The following is a 21,036-nucleotide window of genomic DNA, read 5'->3' on the forward strand; positions in this document are numbered from 1 at the left end:
AAGAAGACTATGTACTTTTTACTCAATTTTTACTTCTGCTTAGCAGGACAGGAAAATTGTCTAATTCACACACTTATCAAGAGAACATTGCTGGTCATCCATACTGCCTCTGATCTGGCGGACTCACTAAACACATGCTTCGTTTGTAAATTATGTCTGAGTGTTGGAGCATGCCCCTGGCTATCCGTAAATAAAAAAAACAAGTAAATGATGCCATCTGGTTTGCTTTATATAAGGAATTTTAAATTATTTCGACATTTACTTTTGATACTTAAGTATATTTTAGCACTTACATTTACTGTTTATACTTAAGTATATTTAAAACCAAATACTTTTACTCAAGTAGTATTTTACTGGGTGACTTTCATTTTTTCTTGAGTCATTTGGGTACTTTTTCCACCACTGGCTGCAATATGTAACTTTTTGGGCGACTGACCAAATTCACATAGAAATATGAGTCATAGATACAGTACGTCACTCTCATTGAAAGCAAGTCTACAAAGTGGTAGATCTATTTCATGTGCGCTATAAGTTTCATTTTTGCATCTTTTACTTTCGGTTTTGTACAGCAGCTTCAAACAGCTGAAAATACAATATTTTGCAAACAATTAGAATTTGAGGAACCAGGAAATGGCAGAGCCATTTCTGCATATTGCACCTTTAAAAGGCATTGGACAAGGACTGAAAAGGAAGTGAAGTTGAAGACCGGTTCAGAATACGGGGGTGTAAACTTGCCAGATATACCACAAGGTAAAATAGTTTGATTTTAAAGTGCCATTCAAACTTCTTCACAGGTAGGCTACATTTTCAAAGAATGCACAACTGAATGTTCAGAGGTTAACCGGATGTACTATTGCATGTAACATCCTTCATAAACTCTTAATATCAATTTGAAGTTACAGTACTTGCAGTGTTGGGGAGTAGTGAACTGCATGTAGTTCAACTAGTAATTTAACTACATTTTGAAGTAGCTTGGTGGTAGTTGAACTAATTCAAATCAAGGTAGTGTTTTCAGTAGTTAATTATTTTTTTGCCATGTAGTGGTGTAGCTAACTACTAGAACTACACTCAAATACTATTTTTGCAAAAAATAAAATATGGGTGAAATAGGCAATAATTTCCTTTATTTTTCGGCATCAGACCTATCCAATTCTCACTTGAAAAATAGTTTGTGATTAATAGGATAAATTACATATTCTGCTAAATGACTAAATTGTAAATGTAATATTCTGTTAACATCTGACTACAGAGTGATCTGTTCTTGCAATTTGTCGTCTATGACATTTCAGATGTAGTGAACTACTTTTTCAAAGTCAATTTAGTTAAGTAAACAATGTATTTTTTAAGGGTAGCTTTAGTGTAGCTTAACTTCTTCCAGTGTGAAGTAATTGGTAACTATATTTTCAGAGTAGCTTCCCCAACACTGAGTACTTGGTACATGATATCAGGATAACATGGGCAAATACTTGGCTGATGCTCAGGTACTAGCATTATGAAAACAGAAGCAAGTAAGTAGGGCAGATAGCATGTAAAACATATCCTCTAACCCAATAACAACATATTTCCTATGTAGTAGTTACTACTACATATACAGTACTCATGCTTTTACAGGTCAACCATCTTTAGAGAAACCTCAGTTAAAAATGACAAAAAAAAATAAACAGCAGGACAAGATAATAAAATAATAAAAACAATGTCTTGTTAATAGCAAACATGCACAACCACATACATGAACCACACTGTAAGTAAACCCCCAAAATACATCCAAGTACACCAAACAAACTAAGTTACTCAAACTCAAATCTCCCCCAAAAACAAAGAAAACAAGTGTAGAGTTCCACACCTGTGAAACAAAATCAACATGCAAGGTTTAGGTCAGTGATTGAATTACAAAGAGAGGAAGTGGCCTGGGAAAATCCACAGTGTCATTTAACACATAGGCAGACATAATACACTTGGTTTCCAGCTATGCATAGCAAAGGATTGTCCAGAGAGGGTCAATCCCAAACATTTCATAATGTATACAGTAGAAAGTAACTTTACACAGGCAGCCCAAATCAGATTTTATTGCCCAATTATGGTTAAGACATAGACAGTGTGGTCATGTGGTCCTCTGTAGCTCAATTGGTAGAGCATGGCGCTTGTAACGCCAGGGTAGTAGGTTCGATCCCCGGGACCACCCATACGTAAAAATGTATGCACACATGACTGTAAGTCGCTTTGGATAAAAGTGTCTGCTAAATGGCATATTATGATTACTATTATTGTCAAAAGAGCTGATCTGATTATTAAAAAATTAATAAAAAAGTCAGAATTGAGCTGCCTGTGTAAACGCAGCATCTGTGGATGATTTCACATAATGTGGAATACCACAACATTGCACTGAAAATACCAGTGCAACTTATGAGCCATCTTTTCAGATTCTTGAGTGGTTGTCTTAGGAGTTACCTACTCATAATTAGTTCACTTCAAATAATTGTCCTAAAAATAAACACATTTTTTATGCAATATGATTTGGCTTCTCTTGCCCATTTGTACAGCAGTCCAAAATTTTTGATTGAGAGTTAACTGAATGTGTAATTGTTCACAATATCATTTGTTTACCAGTGTGGAATGTAGTGTGTATATATATAAATACACATACATACATACATACATACACACATACATAGACACACACAAACACACACACACACAGTGTGTGAAAACGCATGTCAAAAATGTAATAAATTGCTTTGCATTTTAATGAGGGAAATAACTATTGGACCCCCTCTCAATCAGAACGATTTCTGGCTCCCAGGTGTCTTTTATACAGGTAACGAGCTGAGATTAGGAGCACACTCTTAAAGGGAGTGCTCCTAATCTCAGTTTGTTACCTGTATAAAAGACGACTGTCCACAGAAGCAATCAATCAATCAATCAGATTCCAAACTCTCCACCATGGCCAAGACCAAAGAGTTCTCCAAGGATGTCAGGGACAAGATTGTAGACCTACACAAGGCTGGAATGGGCTACAAGACCATCGCCAAGCAGCTTGGTGAGAAGGTGACAACAGTTGGTGCAATTATTCGCAAATGGAAGAAACACAAAATAACTGTCAATCTCCCTCGGCCTGGGGCTCCATGCAAGATCTCACCTCGTGGAGTTGCAATGATCATGAGAACGGTGAGGAATCAGCCCAGAACTACACGGGAGGATCTCGTCAATGATCTCAAGGCAGCTGGGACCATAGTCACCAAGAAAACCATTGGTAACACATTACGCCGTGAAGGACTGAAATCCTGCGGCGCCCGCAAGGTCCCCCTGCTCAAGAAAGCACATATACATGCCCGTCTGAAGTTTGCCAAAAAACATCTGAATGATTCAGAGGAGAACTGGGTGAAAGTGTTGTGGTCAGATGAGACCAAAATGGAGCTCTTTGGCATCAACTCAACTCGCCGTGTTTGGAGGAGGAGGAATGCTGCCTATGACCCCAAGAACACTATTTTCACCGTCAAACATGGAGGTGGAAACATTATGCTTTGGGGGCGTTTTTCTGCTAAAGAGACAGGACAACTTCACCGCATCAAAGGGACGATGGACGGGGCCGTCAAATCTTGGGTGAGAACCTCCTTCCCTCAGCCAGGGCATTGAATATGGGTCGTGGATGGGTATTCCAGCATGACAATGACCCAAAACACACGGCCAAGGCAACAAAGGAGTAGCTCAAGAAGAAGCACATTAAGGTCCTGGAGTGGCCTAGCCAGTCTCCAGACCTTAATCCCATAGAAAATCTGTTGAGGGAGCTGAAGGTTTGAGTTGCCAAACGTCAGCCTCAAAACCTTAATGACTTGGAGAAGATCTGCAAAGAGGAGTGGGACAAAATCCCTCCTGAGATGTGTGCAAACCTGGTGGCCAACTACAAGAAACGTCTGACCTCTGTGATAGCCAACAAGGTGTTTTGCCACCAAGTACTAAGTCATGTTTTGCAGAGGGGTCAAATACTTATTTCCCTCATTAAAATGCAAATCAATTTCTAACATTTTTTACATGCATTTTTCTGGATTTTGTTGTTGTTATTCTGTCTCTCACTGTTCAAATAAACCTACCATTATAGACTGATCATTTCTTTGTCAGTGGGCAAACGTACAAAATCAGCAGGGGATCAAATACTTTTTTCCCCTCACTGTATTTAGTACTAGTCAAAAGTTTGGACACACCTACTCATTCAAGGGTTTTTCTTTATTTGTACTATTTTCTACATTGTAGAATAATAGTGAAGACATCAAAACACCAGTCTCAACGTCAACAGTGAAGAGGCGACTCCGGGATGCTGACCTTCTAGGCAGAGTTGCAGAGTTGTTACTATTTAATGAAGCTGCCAGTTGAGGACCTGTGAGGCGTCGGTTTCTCAAACTAGACACTCTAATGTATTTGTCCTCTTGCTCAGTTGTGCACCGGGGCCTCCCACTCCTCTTTCTATTCTGGTTAGAGCCAGTTTGCGCTGTCCTGTGAAGGGAGTAGTACACAGCGTTGTACGAGATCTTCAGTTTCTTGGCAAGTTCTCGCATGGAATAGCCTTCACTTCTCTGAACAAGAATAGACTGACGAGTTCCAGAAGAAAGTTTTGTTTCTGGCCATTTTGAGCCTGTAATCGAACCCACAATTCCTGATGCTCCAGATACTCAACTAGTCTGAAGAAGGCCAGTTTTATTGCTTCTTTAATCAGCACAACAGTTTTCAGCTGTGCTAACGTAATTGCAAAAGGGTTTTCTAATGATCAATTAGCCATTTAAAATGATAAACTTGGATTAGCAAACACAACGTGCCATTGGAACACAGGACTGACGGTTACTGATAATGGGCCTCTGTACGCCTATGTATATATTCCATTAAAAATCAGCCGTTTCCAGCTACAATAGCCATTTACAACATTAACAATGTCTACACTGTATTTCTGATTAATTTGATGTTATTTTAATGCACAAAAAAATTGCTTTTCTTTCGAAAACAAGGACATTTCTAAGTGACCCCAAACTTTTGAACAGTAGCGTATATTCTTACATTTTTAAATACATTATCAAAAAGATACATAGTTCCTCTGTAGAAATGCTTATGCTACACAAACATTTTTGGAAATGTCTTGTTACAGTATTCTTAACTTCATTGTTAAAGGTGAGGACACCAGGGTAAAAAACATAACCAGATAAAGAAGAGTCATTTCCTTCATAAGATTCAATTTGAAATCTGTCTTGTACGTGCATTAGTGCAAACCCAAAAGGTAAATCAGTGATTCCTAAACCAACAAACCACATCAGGTGAATCTAGACCCTGACTCTGTTCTTCAATGCAAGCCTCAGCTATGACAAAGCATGCCTACCATCAGACATGAAGCTAGCACTCGTCTGATACACACACACAATGGCAAGTTCTTAAAACAGTGAACCAGCACTACTATGACATGCATCAGCAAGTGATTAACATGCTTAACTAGTATTCTTAGTCCACAATGTTAATGGTGGAACTCTGTGTACCCATCTACCTACATACTGTGTGTAGCCTACATCACTGCAGGCAGGTGCAGTTTTGGCCCAACAGAGCCCCATGGAACTGAAACTAAACCTGAATGGTAAGCAGCAGAGCACATCCTAACTCTTTACAAAGGAAAACAAAAATGTGCCTTTCTTATTTGGCAAGCCCAGGTAGTCCCGCCCTGTTTCAGTACGTTTTCTTCTGTTTGCTGCCCAATGAACAAGACCCAGGGTTGACATAGGGTTGGTATTGGAGGAGAGGTTGACATACCAAAAGGTCAGAGGTCATATAGACAGACAGAAAGTAGACTATCTACAGGTCAATGGTCACAGAGCACAGAGTTCTCCAGGGTGAAGTCATAAGTGAAGGAGGCCAGGTTGTGGTTGATGTCTCGGGGGGACATCAGCATCTCAGAGAAGAGGGGGAACCCAGGACCCCCTGTCTGCATGGCCAGGACATGGGGGGCCAGGGTGAACGGGACATCTCCTAGTAGCTCTGGGAGAGACGGGGGGGCCTCCACGATGGGTGCGGGGGGCTTCCACATGGGCCCTGGTGATGGGGCGATCACAGAGGGTGGAGCAGGAGCTGGAGAGTGGTGGGCCTGGGAAGGTGTCGCACTGGAGGACTGGGGAGAAGAGGAGAGAAAATGTCCACCTTCAGGCATTGCATTTAGAAACAAGTGTAGGCTACACATGACAAGGAACACTAACATGGCTAACTTTTGGCAAACATGAAAACAGATTTTTAAGAGTGGTTAGGTTGCAACTAAAACACTAGTGATGGAACACAAAACAGTGTCATGACGCCGTCAAGATGAGGTTTCAGAACTCTGCAACATCCTAAGGATGGAAGTCACTAGGATGCTGTCCCCGACCATAACCTTAGCAACTCAGAGGGAGGTGTTCAGACCCTGGGACTGAACACCTCCCTCTGCAACTGGATCCTGGAATTCCTGACGGGCCGACCCCAGGTGGTGAGGGTAGGCAACATCACCTCCACCACACTGACCCTTAACACAGGGGCCCCACAGGGGTGTGTGCTTAGTCCCCTCCTGTACTCCCTGTTCACCCACGACTGTGTGGCCACGCACGACTCCAACACAATTATCAAGTTCGCTGACGTCACGACGGTGGTTGGCCTGATCACCGGCAACGATGAGTCAGCCTACAGTGAGGAGGTCAGTGACCTGGCAATGTGGTGCCGGAGCAACAACCTCTCCCTCAACGTCAGCAAGACCAAGGAGCTGATCGTGGACTACAGGAATTGGGGGGCAAGCACGCCCCCATCCACATTGACGGGGCAGCAGTGGAGCAGGTAGACAGCTTCAAGTTCCTTGGTGTCCAAATCACTAAAGACTTAAAATGGTCCAAACACACACGCAGTCGTGAAGAAGGCGCGAGAGTGCCTCTTCCCCCTCAGGAGGTTGAAAGAGTTTGGCATGTGCCCTCAAATCCTGAAAAGGTTCTACAGCTGTACCATTGAGAGCATAGTGACTGCTTGGTATGGCAATAGCTCCGCCCTTGATCGCAAGGCGCTACAGAGGGTTGTGCGGACAGCCCAGTACATCACTGGGGCCGAGCTCCATACCATCCAGGACCTCTTTATCAGGCGGTGTGAAAAGAAGGCCCGGAAAATCGGCAAAGACCCCAACCACCCAAGCATAGACTATTTTCTCTGCTGTTTTCTCGGCAAGAGGTACCGGTGCATCAACTCTGACACCAACAGCCTCCTGAACAGCTTCTATCCCCAAGCAATACAACTGATAAATAGCTAACAAAATAGCTACACAGACCGAGTTTAACTTGTATCTTTATTGACCTTCTATTTCAATATTTGAACTGTCTCTATGCACACTCACAGGGCCCAACACACTCACACACACTGTCACGCCAACACGCACACTCCATCATTTTCTCACTCGCACATAATATGTACAAACATTTACACCCGCACACCCACTCACATACAAGCTGCTGCTACTCTGTTTATCTTATATCCTGTTGCCTAGTCACCTTACCCTATACATATCTACCTCCATCCCTCCAGTATTCCTGCACATGTAAATATGGTATTGGAACTGACTTTTTAAATATTTCCTCTATATAGTATGCTTACTTACTTTATTGTGTATTTCTTATTCTTCTTTCTCGTGTGTCCTTTTCTAGTAATACATTGTTATTGCATTGTTGGGTTTTGAGTTTGCAAGAAAGGCATTTCACTGTACTTGTGCATGTGACATTAAAACTCAACATGATACCAGTAAGTGTACCACTAAACACAAGTAAGTACCACACAATACAATTATTCTTGCCTGTGTCTACCATGATATTATAGGACTACTATTTTTACTCTTCAATTGACTTTGTTGATTCAAAAGGATTTGGTGTAGACATAAAGTGCTAGATTGGAGACTTAAGCTGTGCTATGGGTCTTGTAATTAAGACTGAATGAAAGCCTAAATGCAGAGAAGTTGTTGTTACAGGAAATGGCTTATTCCTCTGCAATTAACATAGCATTCAGTTGGGACGTAACCACGGAAACATCCTTTAATGAGTCTCGGAGTGTTTGTTCTCTCAAACACTGATGACGAGGACTCACCTGGGAGCATGAACAGCCGTGTGCAGTCTTTTCCTTATTTTTCATGACTTCTAGCACTTCACATATAAAGTAACCTTACATATTAAACCGTAACCACTATTGTCTAATATAACCTCTGTAACAAACAATACAGAACACTGAAGGTAGTGGTCCTGCCGTCTGTACCTCCTGATTGGTCATATATTGCCCACCCTGAAGCAGGACAGATTTACAGTGTTGTAGGTAGGTGTCTGACAGTATGTAGGTGAAAAGGGTCTGTAACTTCCTGTGTGCACGACATGAGGGGGCAAGGCACGGCACACCGTAGATCTCACTCATTGAATGGGAGCCAAGCTGCAGTGCAATGTCACCATATGCAGCTTACGCTTCAACACACACACAGCTTCCATTGAAATATTGCCCTTGATTAAACCCATAATAAATGACCACAGGCGACTTCGAGGACTAGTAGGACCAACCAGATCATACGGAGAACTAGCAGCAACACAATAGAGCTTTTCTACAGCCACCATATGTCCAGAGTCCAGTCCAGACTCAGTGTAGCAGGCATGGAGCATGCTGAATGGTAGTGGCATGCGTTGGCCCGCAAGCCTCTGTGTGTGTGTGTGTGTGTGTGTGTGTGTGTGTGTGTGTGTTGTTACAGGATCACACCCATACCACTCAGCATCTGTCACCAACACAGCAGCAGCAGACTGTAGGCAGTCTGTACGCAGGCAGGATGAGCCAGACAGAGAGGTAGAGAGAAAACGCACAGTCCTTTCAGTCAGTCAGTCTCACTGCTGTCTGTTTAAGTCTACAACAGTTGTGTTTCCTGGTACAGCATATGCAAGATGAACATCTTGGCAGTTTTGTGTAACACAACCCAGGTTGCGTCCTAAATGACACCCCATCGGCCTATCCCCAATCTAGTGTGCTATTTCCGACCAGGGCCCATAGGGTGTGTTATACTGTATGTTCTGCATAGCGCTACCCCCTGGTTATAAAGACAATCACCTTTGATGGTTGCACAATGACGTTACATGATGGTTTGCTGATGTTCACATTTTGGATCTTCTGCCTCTGTTCCTCAACAGTTTCTCCTGGAGAAAAAAAAAAAACAAGAGACATTGTGTCATTTATACACCGTGGGCCTAGGCCTAGATTCTTCATCAAAATACATGTGCATGAGACCCACTACTTGCCCCCTCTCCAAGTCCTACTTGCCCCGTGGTCTTCATAATAGAAGTAATTAGCCTGATTGGTGTATTTTTTCCTTCATTGGGACAACCAGGTCAATTGGGTGATTAGATGTGGTTTAACGAGTGGAGTGGCGTTCTGATCACATTAATGGATTACACAGCATTAACACAGTTAGTACTACAGTTCCACAGAGCACTATGTGGACCAGAGCATGCCTGCAGCTCTCTCTGGTGTAGCCTAGCCTATGTTCCCAACCCCATTCCTCTTGCATCATGTCATCTGGGGGACAACTACTGGGCCTTAGTAACTAGACTAATTAACTACATGTTGTCAATGTCCACAGATAAACACTTTTCGAACTCTCCTCTTCTCCCTCGCTCTTTTTTCCCTCTCCTCCCTCCCCTTTTTCTCTCCTTCCCTCCCTTTCCTCTCCTTTGTAACCATTTCCATCTTCACTCCTCCCTCTCTCCTCTGGGACTGAACTCTCTCTCCAGCATGGAGTCATCCTCCCTGATCTCACCAGCTTCCTTTGATCTGAGCTCAGTGAGTCTCCAGTACACCAATGTCTCTCTCTATAGAGGGTTAAATGATCTCCATGAGAGGGAATTGAGGCCCAGAGCACCCTGATAAACAGAGGTTACTCTACTCTGCACAGGAACAATATGGGATCTATCAGCTTACTCTAGTCTAGTAGTACAATGTCTCTCAGCTTCAGTAACATCAAGTTCAGATTATTTTTTATTTAAATACAAATATTTTGTCTATTGTCTTACTTTACTGTTATGATGGATATTCATATTTCCATCCATGTTTGAGGTATAGGTATGCAATATAAATGTATTTTATGCCTTGAATTTATAGCTTTGATTTCCCCCCTCAGGCCTACAGGTACAAAAATAGCCCTAGATCTTCCCTCAATTTCCTGACCAGCCCACATTTCCATCCACATCTGTGAATTAATTCTTGGCATGGTAGGCATTGTTCACCTTCACCTACAGAGCATACATTATTCCACAGCAAGCAGTGGAAGTCCTCTAAGACAACAAGGGCATCTAAATAATGCCATGTAAAGTAAGCCTGTATTCTCCTCTTTTATGTGTCGTCAGCATTGTACAGGCATGGCCTTGTCTCTGGACTCAGTCAGTTAGACACAGGCCTCTCTCCCTCTGTCAGTAAAACACAGAGCATCCATCCATCGTCTGCTCAATAGCGTGCAGGAATATATCCCTCCCATTCACTAAATCCTTCAGAAGGAGAGCGGGATAACCAGGCTAAAGCACGGAAATATACACACACAATCTCTGCTTTATGATACAGAGGACAGGTTAGTTTGGTTGTACTTGACTTCACATTATTGTAGGGCTGCATATTTTCACGTTCAACATCGTCAAAAGACTCTCTTTGTGTGTTTGGATAGCTGCCAGTGGAAACTGGACTGGCAAACATATTTTTTTTATGTCAAATTGAAAATCTTGTCTAAACAGTGTCAGGTCAGGAGAGAGGCCTATTACGTTCTGGCTTGGATCATGAGCTGATCAACTTAACACAAGCGAAGAGGAATGTAAAGGAGCACAGTTACATTCTGCATCAACCTGCTCTGTGCAGTGTGGACCTTGTCAATGACATCACATTATGTCATGATTCGTACTGGAGTTGTGTGACCTGCTCAGATTGTGGACCTTGTCCATGACATGCAGCTTGTCAGGCTAGCAGGCTTCTCTTAAACAGCTCTGCCAGTCCAGATAGGATAGAACAAACTAGCTTTACTAATGAGACACTGTTAGCCTTATTTTCTGGATGGGTTAAGTCACAATCTTCTGTTAAGCGACCAGTGATCAATGACTAAAACACTTATGAACTAACATGCATGATGCATGCACACCCTTGCATTACCTGCAATGACTTTAGGACTCCCTGGAAAACAGTGGCAACTGTTACTGAATGGCCAACTATCCTGGCTAAATAAATAAAGACTTTAGACAGGGAAACACAACAGCTGAGGACAAAGGTTCAAATTAACGTGGTGGTGTAGGCCTATTGAACATGAGGTTAGTGAAAGAGACAACTTGAACTGTCGTGAGACTGTAGACACTGACAGCCATCCAAATACAAGTGAGGATATTGTCTGTCTACCGGCTGGGATAAGAGCCTGTGAGACAGGGAGATGGGCTCCCAGAAAGGGCACAGGCAGCTGCTCATGACTTCAGCAGTCAACCAGGCCCACTCCTCGAGAGTGTCAGCTGCAGACACGGATGTGCAAACACACATCCTGCCTTTGCGGGACTGAAGGCCCTCGACTTGGATCATCACAGAGATGACTAGGGCGATAGTAAAACAAATCCTTTCTCATCTTATTCCATCTGACAGGGCAAAAAATATGTGGTGTTACAAATGAACAGCTTAGACTGGGAAGAGGGATTCGTCTGATGTAGGCTACAAATCCTGTCAAAGTACGTTATTGTAATAGCTAATTAGCTAATCTTCTAAGGTAAAATGAGATTTAAACTCCATGACCCCCTGACAAATGTGAGCCATCCTTCCATCTAGCGTCAGGGGTGGACTCTGCTGATTTTTTTCTTCCCTTAAAGCCACCATGCAATCTTTTTTATTTCATTTTTAAATCACACTATGTATAATAAATCACTGTGTGTTTATTTCATGAAAAATAACTCAACATATTTTTTATCATTTATTTCCCTGAGCATCCTTTTGCCATAGAAATGCTCAGTTTTATCGTGTGGGCGTGTTGATTCAAATGTTTATATATTTACATACACAGCCCTGATTGGCAGATAGGATTGTCTAGAGTCTACCCCGCTTACCCCTTCAATGTAGGAGGATGCATATGCAAATTTAAAAGATGACTGGTTATTGGTCAGAATAATCAGATCAGATTGTGATGTGATGTCATGCTGTGGGCCAGAAACGGCTGAAAATCCAGCCGTAAAAATAAATAACAGCTCTTTCACTAAAAGGGCATTATCGTAATTTTCACAATTTCATAGTATTAATTCAACCACAGTGTTGAAATATCATTTAAAAAACAGGGGGGGAAATCAATTTTTTTACTGCACTGCCTTCTCTCCTTGCGCTCGCGCTCTCCCTCACCCTCTTTCCCCAAGAGGATTTCTCTCTGCCTGAATAATCAAATGTGGATGGCGGCGAGAAGGGCCACAGAGGATCCTGCTGCCAGCCTCCCAGTCCCAGCGGAAAATCCCAGAGGGCAGGGCTCTCTCCCACAGCCTCGGCCTGAACCTACCCAACCGGCAGGTCACTGGCTGGGAAAGTGAAAGGTTAGTAGAGTGGCACATGATATCCCACCTGCCATATGGACCCAGACAGAGCCCCACAGATTCACTTTGTAAGAACATCTGCTCCCTTTGGTCTGGAGCCATCAGTACCAGGAAAGAGCATAACGTGAAAAGAGGCTGTGGTGCGGATGGCAAATGTGAATGGCAGATTTCAGGGAAACACATAGCTAACCGTCACAGCTGTTCTTTAATTTTTTTTAGTTTATACAGTAAAAACTATTTTAAATTTAAACATCCTCAAAGAAAATGATCTATGAATGTTCATTTTCAATGCAACTGGACAAACTAGCCTAACTGTACTTGAATTGAAAGCCACTACCCCAACTCTGACTGAAGCGTAGTCCTACATTGTTGGATTTGCACTCTGTAACAACTCCCATCAACACTGATTACACCCAGAGAAAATCTATTAATTCTGTTTTGGTGAATCACCTTTCAAACTCCCTGGTTTCCTCACCAGCCATCTGACTGAGCCCTTCCTTCCTTCCTTACAACACACACACACACACACACCTTTGAACAGAGAATGTGAATAAACAGAGCACAGTCATTGAGTTTACACTAAAACGTCTGTGAGCTCAGTCAGACTCTTTCTACTTTATCTGGGAAGAAACGCTGGCTCTGAGACTGGCTCTCTTCTGTCTGCCAAGAGAAACATGCAACTCCTGACCATCTGTGTCTACTTCTCCACCAACAGCCAAACCTGGGTTCAAATTCTACTTGAAATCACTTTAAAATACTTTTGGAATCAGCTTTAACCTGTCTGGAGTGCCAGATGGGTGGCATTTGCACTTTTGCAACTACTTTATTGGTTCCATTGCACCAGGCAAACTCAATCAAGCCCAGCTAAAGTATTTGAAATTATTGAATAGTATTTGAACCCAGGTCCACAAGCAGCGCTCCCAGTCAACGCCGTGGGATAAAGAGCCAATTATACTGCACTTTACTGGTAGAGGAAAGAGGGAGCAGGGGGAGGGAGATTCCTGACTTACAATAACATTTTCATTATTTTGGGCTTAGAATTTGAAAAGGTACTAAAGGAGGTTATGTTGCCTTGGACCTTTAAAATTGGCAGGATTTACCTTCATTTTTCAGTAAAGCGTGTAGCAATCCTATATTATGCTTATTTCTTGTTATGCAAAATTACCATGCCCATGAGCACGAGAAAACTTTGTTGTGCAACGCCTTACTTTCATTTCAGGTTCATCGCAATCTGAAGGAAGTGTTGAAAGACATTATTCAATGCTGGTGACAAATTTAAAACTACACTGAACAAAAAAATAACAATTGCAACAATTTAAGATTTTACTGAGTTACAGTTCATATAAGGAAATCTGTCAATTGAAATAATCTATGGATTACACGTCTGGGAATACAGATATGCATTCATTGGTCACAGATACCTTAAAAAATATATTTTTAAAAAAAGTGCCGGCGTGGATCAGAAAACCAGTCAGTATCTGCACCAATTAGTAAGTCGCTCTGGATAAGAGCATCTGCTAAATGACGTAAATGTAAATGGTGTGACCACCATTTGCCTCATTCAGTGTGACACATCTCCTTCGCATAGTTGATCAGGCTGTTGATTGTGGCCTGTGGAATGTTGTCCCACTCCTCTTCAATGGCTGTGCGAAGTTGCTGGATATTGGCGGGAACTGGAATGCTGTCGTACACATCCCAAACATGCTCAACGGGTGACATACACTACCAGTCAAAAGTTTGGACACACGTACACCTACCTATTTTTACTATTTGTTACAATGTAGAATAATAGTGAAGACATCAAAACTATGAAATAACACATATGGAATCATGTAGTAACCAAAAAAGTGTTAAACAAATCAAAATATATTTTATATTTGAGATTCATCAAAGTAGCCACCCTTTGCCTTGATGACAGCTTTGCACACTCTTGGCATTCCCTCAACCAGCTTTACCTGGAATGCTTTTCCAACAATTTTGAAGGAGTTCCCACATATGCTGTGCAAAGCTGTCATCAAGGCAAAGGGTGGCTACTTGAAGAATCTCAACTATAAAATATATTTTGATTTGTTTAACACTTTTTTGGTTACTACATGATTCCATGTGTTATTTCATAGTTTTGATGTCTTCACTATTAGTCTACAATGTAGGAAATAGTAAAAATAAAGAAAAGCCCTGGAATGAGTAGGTGTGTCCAAACTTTTGACTGGTACTGTATGTCTGGTGAGTATGCAGGCCATGGAAGAACTGGGACATTTTCATCTTCCAGAAATTGTGTACAGATCCTTGCGACATGGGGCAGTATATTATCATGCCGAAACATGAGGTTATGGCGGCGGATGAATGGCATGACAATTGGCCTCAGGATCTCGTCACGGTATCTCTTTGCATTTAAATTGCCATAGATAAAATGCAATTGTGTTCGTTGTCCGTAGCTTATGCCTGCCCAAACCATAACCCATCCGCCACCATGGGGCACAACGTTGACCTCAGCAAACCGCTCACCACACGACGCCATCTGCCCGGTACAGTTGAAACCGAGATTCATCCGTGAAGAGCACACTTCTCCAGTGTGCCTGTGGCCATCAAAAGTGAGCATTTTCCCACTGAAGTCGGTTATAACGTTGAACTGCAGTCACGTCAAGACGACGAGCACTCAGATGAGCTTCCCTGAGACGGTTTCTGACAGTTTGTACAGAAATTATTCGGTTGAGCAAACCCACAGTTTCATCAGCTGTCCAGGTGGCTGGTCTCAGACGATCCCGCAGGTGAAGAAACTGGATGTGGAGGTCCTGGGCTGGCGTGGTTACACCTGGTCTGCAGTTGAGGCCAGTCGGATGTACTGCCAAATCCTCTAAAACGGCTTATGGTAGAGAAATGAACATTAAATTCTCTGGCAACAGCTCTGGTGGAAATTCCTGCAGTCAGCGTGCCAATTGTACGCTCCCTCAAAACTTGAGACATCTGTGGCATTGTGTTGTGTGACAAAACTGCACATTTTAGAGTGGCCATTTATTGTCCCCAGCACAAGGTGCACCTGTGTAATGATCATGCTGTTTAATCAGCTTATTGATATGCCACACCTGTCAGGTGGATGGATTATCTTGGCAAAGGATAAATGCTCACTAACAGGTATGTAAACACATTTTTGCACAAAATGTAAGAGAAATAAGCTTTTTGTGTGTATGGAAAATTTCTGGGATCTTTTATTTGAGCTCATGAAACATGGGACCAACACTTTACATGTTGCGTTTATATTTTTGTTTAGTGTACATGTGGACTGAAACTTTTTTAGAAGCTTAGTGTTACAAAGTAGAGGTTCGGGATTTAGTCTTGGAGATAAAAAGGTTAATAGAAATGTAAAAAAGAACAAGAAACTCAAAATATAGGCCTATGTTCTTGACTAAATGTGTACAGCGACTTGAAACATTTAAAATACAATTGTATAATAAAGTAGCACTGGACACAATGACAACATTGTGTGCAACTATCTGAGACACAACCCCTGAAGCATTGTTCTGGGTGATATCGGTAGGTGATCAGGAGAGGCCCAGCCGCCATTTAGAGACATTGGTTTATGAAACAAGATTGGTACAACCAGAAGGGCATTGTGGAATCCACACATTTCATGGATTAAATGATAATCACAGCATTACTTTGTGTTCTGCCCAACTTGTTAGATGGTGAGTTAATGTGGTGGTTTCCAAACTGAGCAGAGCCTACTGAGCAGTAGGATGACCTGAAACCTCAAAGTTTAGTTGAGCACCTAGACGTTGAGTGCCTATAGCAGCTACAAATGTCTGACTCTTACAAAGTCAGCAGGATTAAGTTTCATATGTGTTTCTCACCTATTATCACGAACCCATCTATATCCCCCTCTGACGATGACTTCTTGGAAGAGTCTTTATTACGATGTCCGAAAAAACTGAACATACTGACTCCTTATGCTTTCTGCAAGGGCGAGAAAAACAAATGTAAGCCAGACCACATATGGCAACATCATCACGACACTTGGAATGACACTTGTTGTTGTTACCTTTTAGTATGTAGAACCTATGAGTATGACTGAAAGTTGATCACAGATCGTAATATCAGAACTAAATACAAGTTGGCTACAAGGTGACTTTCAGTTTGATATCATTGTAACTTCCGATGTATGAAATGTCACGTATGACCAACTAGGTAGCGGTTCTTTCTGTCTGGTTATGTTTTCGTCAAACACATGCAAATTACTTACCTTACCAGTCTTTCGTTTCGTTAAAAAGTTGAGTAAAGTAACATAAAATATTGTTATTGTTAGATTATCTATGCAATTTCACTTCGATTTCGTGTAGCTATTTAGGCATTGGCCCGTGTGTTGTTATTGTGTCTTATGTGTTTCCGGTCATACCTGTCCTGTAAATGGTCCGTGTAGAAACAATGTTGGGAACCATCTAATTCTGATCAGTTTTACAATGGTTATACCGCAATATATCACTTTGATTCTGGTGTTTGGTTATTATACTCAACTTTTTAAAAACTGTTATTTATATAAAATTATCCCTTCATCTGGCATTTCAATATTAATATGAGGAATGATAGTTAACATGAGCTTGTATCCAGGGAAAGAATGTAGCATAGAACAATGCGGAAACATCGTCATACAAGGTGTTTCCCGCGTTACCACTTGCTTGTCTGACATTCAATCGTAGCTACAAGTTGTGCACCGCAAAATCTTTCGAAATGTCAGTTTTCGAGTCACCAAAAGCCAGAATAAATTCTGCTATGCTGTCTCAATATATCAGCAGGCCAATTTGCTTCGTTGGACGTGTTGAAAAGGTAATATGTATGTGTTATTGGTGTACCGTTAGTTCAGCACTAGAAACTGGATGACATTTTCTCTTGACGAAAGGTTCGTGATGGTAACGTTACACCAAACTAGAAATTCGCTACTTAGCTAGCATTACTAAATCGCGATTCATTGTTTATTGTCGTCTATGACAGGTCCATCCAACAGGAAAATCATTCAGTCTTTCGGACGGAGAAGGGAAGTCTGCATCAGTGGAACTCAACGAGCCCGTAAGTACAGTCACAGCGTTTCTACAGTTGCAAGACTTAGCTAGCTACAGTAGACTTGTTGAACAGTAGCTATCTTCTAGGAATTAGGAATACAAATATCTGACAATGACAACATGACATCACTCAACTGAAAGTGAACATTGTACTTGAGTTTCAAAGGCATATGTCGATTAGTATTATTACTAATCAGGCAAAATTAGTATATTGCCTGATGTAACATTGTTTATTTTTTCCCAGCTTGATGAGGAGCTTAGCGGGGTAGTGGAGGTGCTTGGTATTGTTTCCAACAAAGGGACAATAATGGCCTCTGCATACAACATGCTCAGAGAAGACAAAGGCATTCCTTTCGGTAAGTACATAATCTCTCCTGTGGAAAAGGGAATGTGTTCTCAAAGGTAGACTGCTAAATGACATTATACACAGCAGGGTGACTTCCTGCAACAAAGTCAACAAAATATGTTCTCTTCCCAATGTGGGTGTATCTCAAGGGAGAGCACAGATTTGGGAGAAACAATAGTGGTAGTCTTGGCATATTTGAATTATTGTTGATGATGGTGTCTCTAGGATGTCGCCCCACGGTATGTAATGATATTGACATCTTGCAGAGTCTACTTTTAAACATGCCAAAGACTGTATTCAACTGGTTTGACATCTCTTCATTTTCTTTACATAATGGTTGAACTAATATCATTTCATGTTCATTTTTATTTCCTTTCCAGACCTGGAGCTGTACAATGAAGCCCTGAAAGTCATCCATGATTTCCCCCAGCACTATCCATTTGAAATAGCCACCAGTGGATGAGCACTTTGCACTTATTCATGCATTACTTCCTAAAGATCATTGTCAAAGTGAACCTCCATTCTCTTGTTTGCCTTTTTTAATATACCTGTATATGAGTGTTAAATAGATATGTACAGTTTCTTCATATGGAAAATAAAAATGAAAGCCTTTATAACTGTCTGTTTAGTCATGACAACAAGCTTAATTAATGAACCCAAAATAAACAGTCTCAACTAAATCAAGATTTATTATCATCTTAACTCAACCAAGTTACTTTCTCAAGAGAATGTTTATAATATTGTCGTTAGCGGGTCCACACCTTAGATAACTAACTTGAACAACGAGGGTTAGGAGGACTGCCCTAAACAGTAAAAGCATCTGGATAGTCTAATAGCCAGAGCCCAGAATAAGCTGATCAAGGTAGTATTGAAGGTGAGTCAACATACTCACATAGGCAGGAGCTGCTTTCAGGAACTCAACTGGCTGCCTGTTGAGGCTAGGGTGTCCCAGATTAGACTGGGTTTGGTTTACAGGACTATTTATGGTTCTGCGCCCAGATATCTAACTGATTACTTTCCCCGTGTTAGGGATGCACACAATGACAGCACCAGATCAGGAGTAATGCTGGGGAAGGTACCTAGCCATCTTGTTTCAAGAGGACCACAATGGAAATAAGTCCCAGACTTTATTGTGTGTTATCCTCGATGATTTTACTCATGTGCATGTATGGCTTTTTCAAGTTTTATGTGTGCTAGTTTTTTTAAATGGTCGAATTAATCAACTAAACTAATAACTTGGTGGAACTCAAGGAGACGTTATTATGGTCCATTCAGTCGGTCTGACACCTCAACCCCAAAACGATTGGCTATCAGCTGTCTGAACTAGGGGCAACTACCCCCATGAGCCCCCCATGATAGAACAGGGTTCCCCAACTGGTGGCCCGCAGGCTAAATTCCGCCCACGTGTTATTTTTTGGCCCCCCCAACTTTTCTGATATTTTTTTATTTAAATGGACATAAAAGACTGTGAAAACACCAGCAAATCAGCTCCAAGTGGTTTTAATTTTGGAAATCAGTTTGAAAGTATTCCCACGCATAATAGAGAGATGATATGATTGTATACAAATGTAAGCAATGTTTGAAATGATTATGTTTTAGTCAAATATATCTGTTTGGGCTTCTTGCGGTCAATTTGCAGTCTACAAATTATTTGTAATTATGTTCCTGACCCTCCGCCCAAGAAAAAAATCAGCCCACGGCTGAATCTAGTTGATGATCCCTGAGCTAGAGGGTCTACAATATATGCTGTATTTTAAATCTGACTTGAAATGGCTTTCCACCATTTTCGAGTCTACTGCATGCATGGCTGTGTTGTAACGCCCTCTGTTGATACAAAGTGTTCAACACAAGCTACTGTACTGCTGTAACCACATTTCTCTACCACCAGGTGGCGAGGTAGGGACTAAATAAGCATCAGCATCACTATCACTGTATTACTTATCCCTAAAATAAAAAGTAGTTTCCCATCCCGCAAAAAACGAATGTTAACTTTCATCCCTTAGGACTTTGCTTGTGTTTAATTGTATCCCATCAATATATTAATGGGTTGACAAGTTGAGATTGTCCATCACTTCATTCTTGACAAATGCCCTCCAAATATTATGACATCTATGCATGGTTCACATTCTTTACCTGAAATCTGAAATGCACAATTGACTATGAACATCCGCTGGTGTAATATTCAAATTGTTATTGTAATTTTCTTGTCAGTAGGAGCTGCCCATACATTATGTGCATTTAGGCAGTATCTGGTTCTGTAATAAAACAGTGAGAAAAATGTTTCATTTCTCCAAGGATTCATCGTATAGAAGACCTGTTTTGAAATGAAAAATAAATAAAATATTGTTTAATGGCAAATTGATGTCTGTGTATATCATTGCAGCACAGGAGCTGTAATGATTGTCTGATAGTGCTAATGTTAAATTATATGCTGTTTGCTATATTCTGCTTCTTGATGGGTGTGAGAGGAGTAGCCTAGGGGGAGGCAGGGCAGCTGCCATATTGTGGGATTTTCAAACATACTGTAGTGGTGATTGCTAAGTTGCTAGCCTATCACTGTCACTAGATATCATTTATCCCAATCAGAGACAGTCTGTCAAAGATAGCAGTCTTTTTGAGACAGAGAGAGAGAGCTAACAGTCTATGAGTAACAGACTCTGACTAACTCTTTTAATAAAGGCTCACAGTTTACATACCAAGGTGGACCTTTCTTCTATTAACTTCATGTTGCTCTTTCCCATGAATGCAACGACTCTCCATCATACAATATGAGCTGACGTGTCTAAAACAACCTCCCCCGTTTCATATATCCATCCCAGCATCATGCCTATCAGGGGCCCATCTGAAAGGTTTGATACAGCCACATGAAGTCCTCAAACCCACCAAAGTTGAAGCTGAAAACTGCCACAGGGAGTTGAAGTTGAAACTGCCATATGTTTAACAAATGCTCCAAGCATGGCTGGTTCAGGAAAACTCCACACCCGCAGGCCACTCCTGTATGAGCACCCAAGGGCGTAAAACTGTCTCTCCTTAGTTCTGCTTGCTGCTGCTGCAGATA

General features: G+C 41.5%; 2 protein-coding genes across 2 annotated transcripts; one reads left to right on the top strand and one right to left on the bottom strand.

Annotated features, from left to right (window-relative positions):
* Positions 1-4,352: 4,352 nt before the first annotated feature.
* On the bottom strand, positions 4,353-16,976 carry LOC311132162 (UBAP1-MVB12-associated (UMA)-domain containing protein 1-like). Its single transcript, XM_084165382.1, has 4 exons — positions 16,819-16,976; positions 16,430-16,532; positions 9,103-9,188; positions 4,353-6,136 (listed from the first exon to the last, which is right to left on the bottom strand). The coding sequence occupies exons 2-4, from the start codon at positions 16,512-16,514 to the stop codon at positions 5,831-5,833; spliced, it is 477 nt and encodes a 158-aa protein (XP_084021508.1). The 5' UTR covers positions 16,515-16,532; positions 16,819-16,976; the 3' UTR covers positions 4,353-5,830.
* A 250-nt stretch (positions 16,977-17,226) lies between these two features.
* On the top strand, positions 17,227-20,333 carry LOC311132195 (replication protein A 14 kDa subunit-like). The gene is made up of 4 exons (XM_084165415.1): positions 17,227-17,399; positions 17,565-17,639; positions 17,877-17,988; positions 18,359-20,333. The coding sequence occupies exons 1-4, from the start codon at positions 17,304-17,306 to the stop codon at positions 18,439-18,441; spliced, it is 366 nt and encodes a 121-aa protein (XP_084021541.1). The 5' UTR covers positions 17,227-17,303; the 3' UTR covers positions 18,442-20,333.
* The last annotated feature ends 703 nt before the right edge of the window (positions 20,334-21,036 follow it).

Source organism: Coregonus lavaretus, assembly GCF_964263955.1.
Source record: "Coregonus lavaretus genome assembly, chromosome: 7".
Lineage (NCBI taxonomy): Eukaryota > Metazoa > Chordata > Actinopteri > Salmoniformes > Salmonidae > Coregonus > Coregonus lavaretus.

What these genes read in the sequence shown, in the direction of transcription:
- LOC311132162 (XM_084165382.1), bottom strand. Translation starts at nt 16,514, where the DNA reads ATGTTCAGTTTTTTCGGACATCGTAATAAAGACTCTTCCAAGAAGTCA. An exon ending in AGATGGGTTCGTGATAATAG is followed by an intron (nt 9,189 to 16,429) that starts GTGAGAAACACA and finishes TTTTTTCTCCAG; the next exon opens with GAGAAACTGTTGAGGAACAG. An exon ending in TCATTGTGCAACCATCAAAG is followed by an intron (nt 6,137 to 9,102) that starts GTGATTGTCTTT and finishes TCTTCTCCCCAG; the next exon opens with TCCTCCAGTGCGACACCTTC.
- LOC311132195 (XM_084165415.1), top strand. Translation starts at nt 17,304, where the DNA reads ATGTCAGTTTTCGAGTCACCAAAAGCCAGAATAAATTCTGCTATGCTG. An exon ending in CAGTGGAACTCAACGAGCCC is followed by an intron (nt 17,640 to 17,876) that starts GTAAGTACAGTC and finishes ATTTTTTCCCAG; the next exon opens with CTTGATGAGGAGCTTAGCGG. An exon ending in AGACAAAGGCATTCCTTTCG is followed by an intron (nt 17,989 to 18,358) that starts GTAAGTACATAA and finishes TTTCCTTTCCAG; the next exon opens with ACCTGGAGCTGTACAATGAA.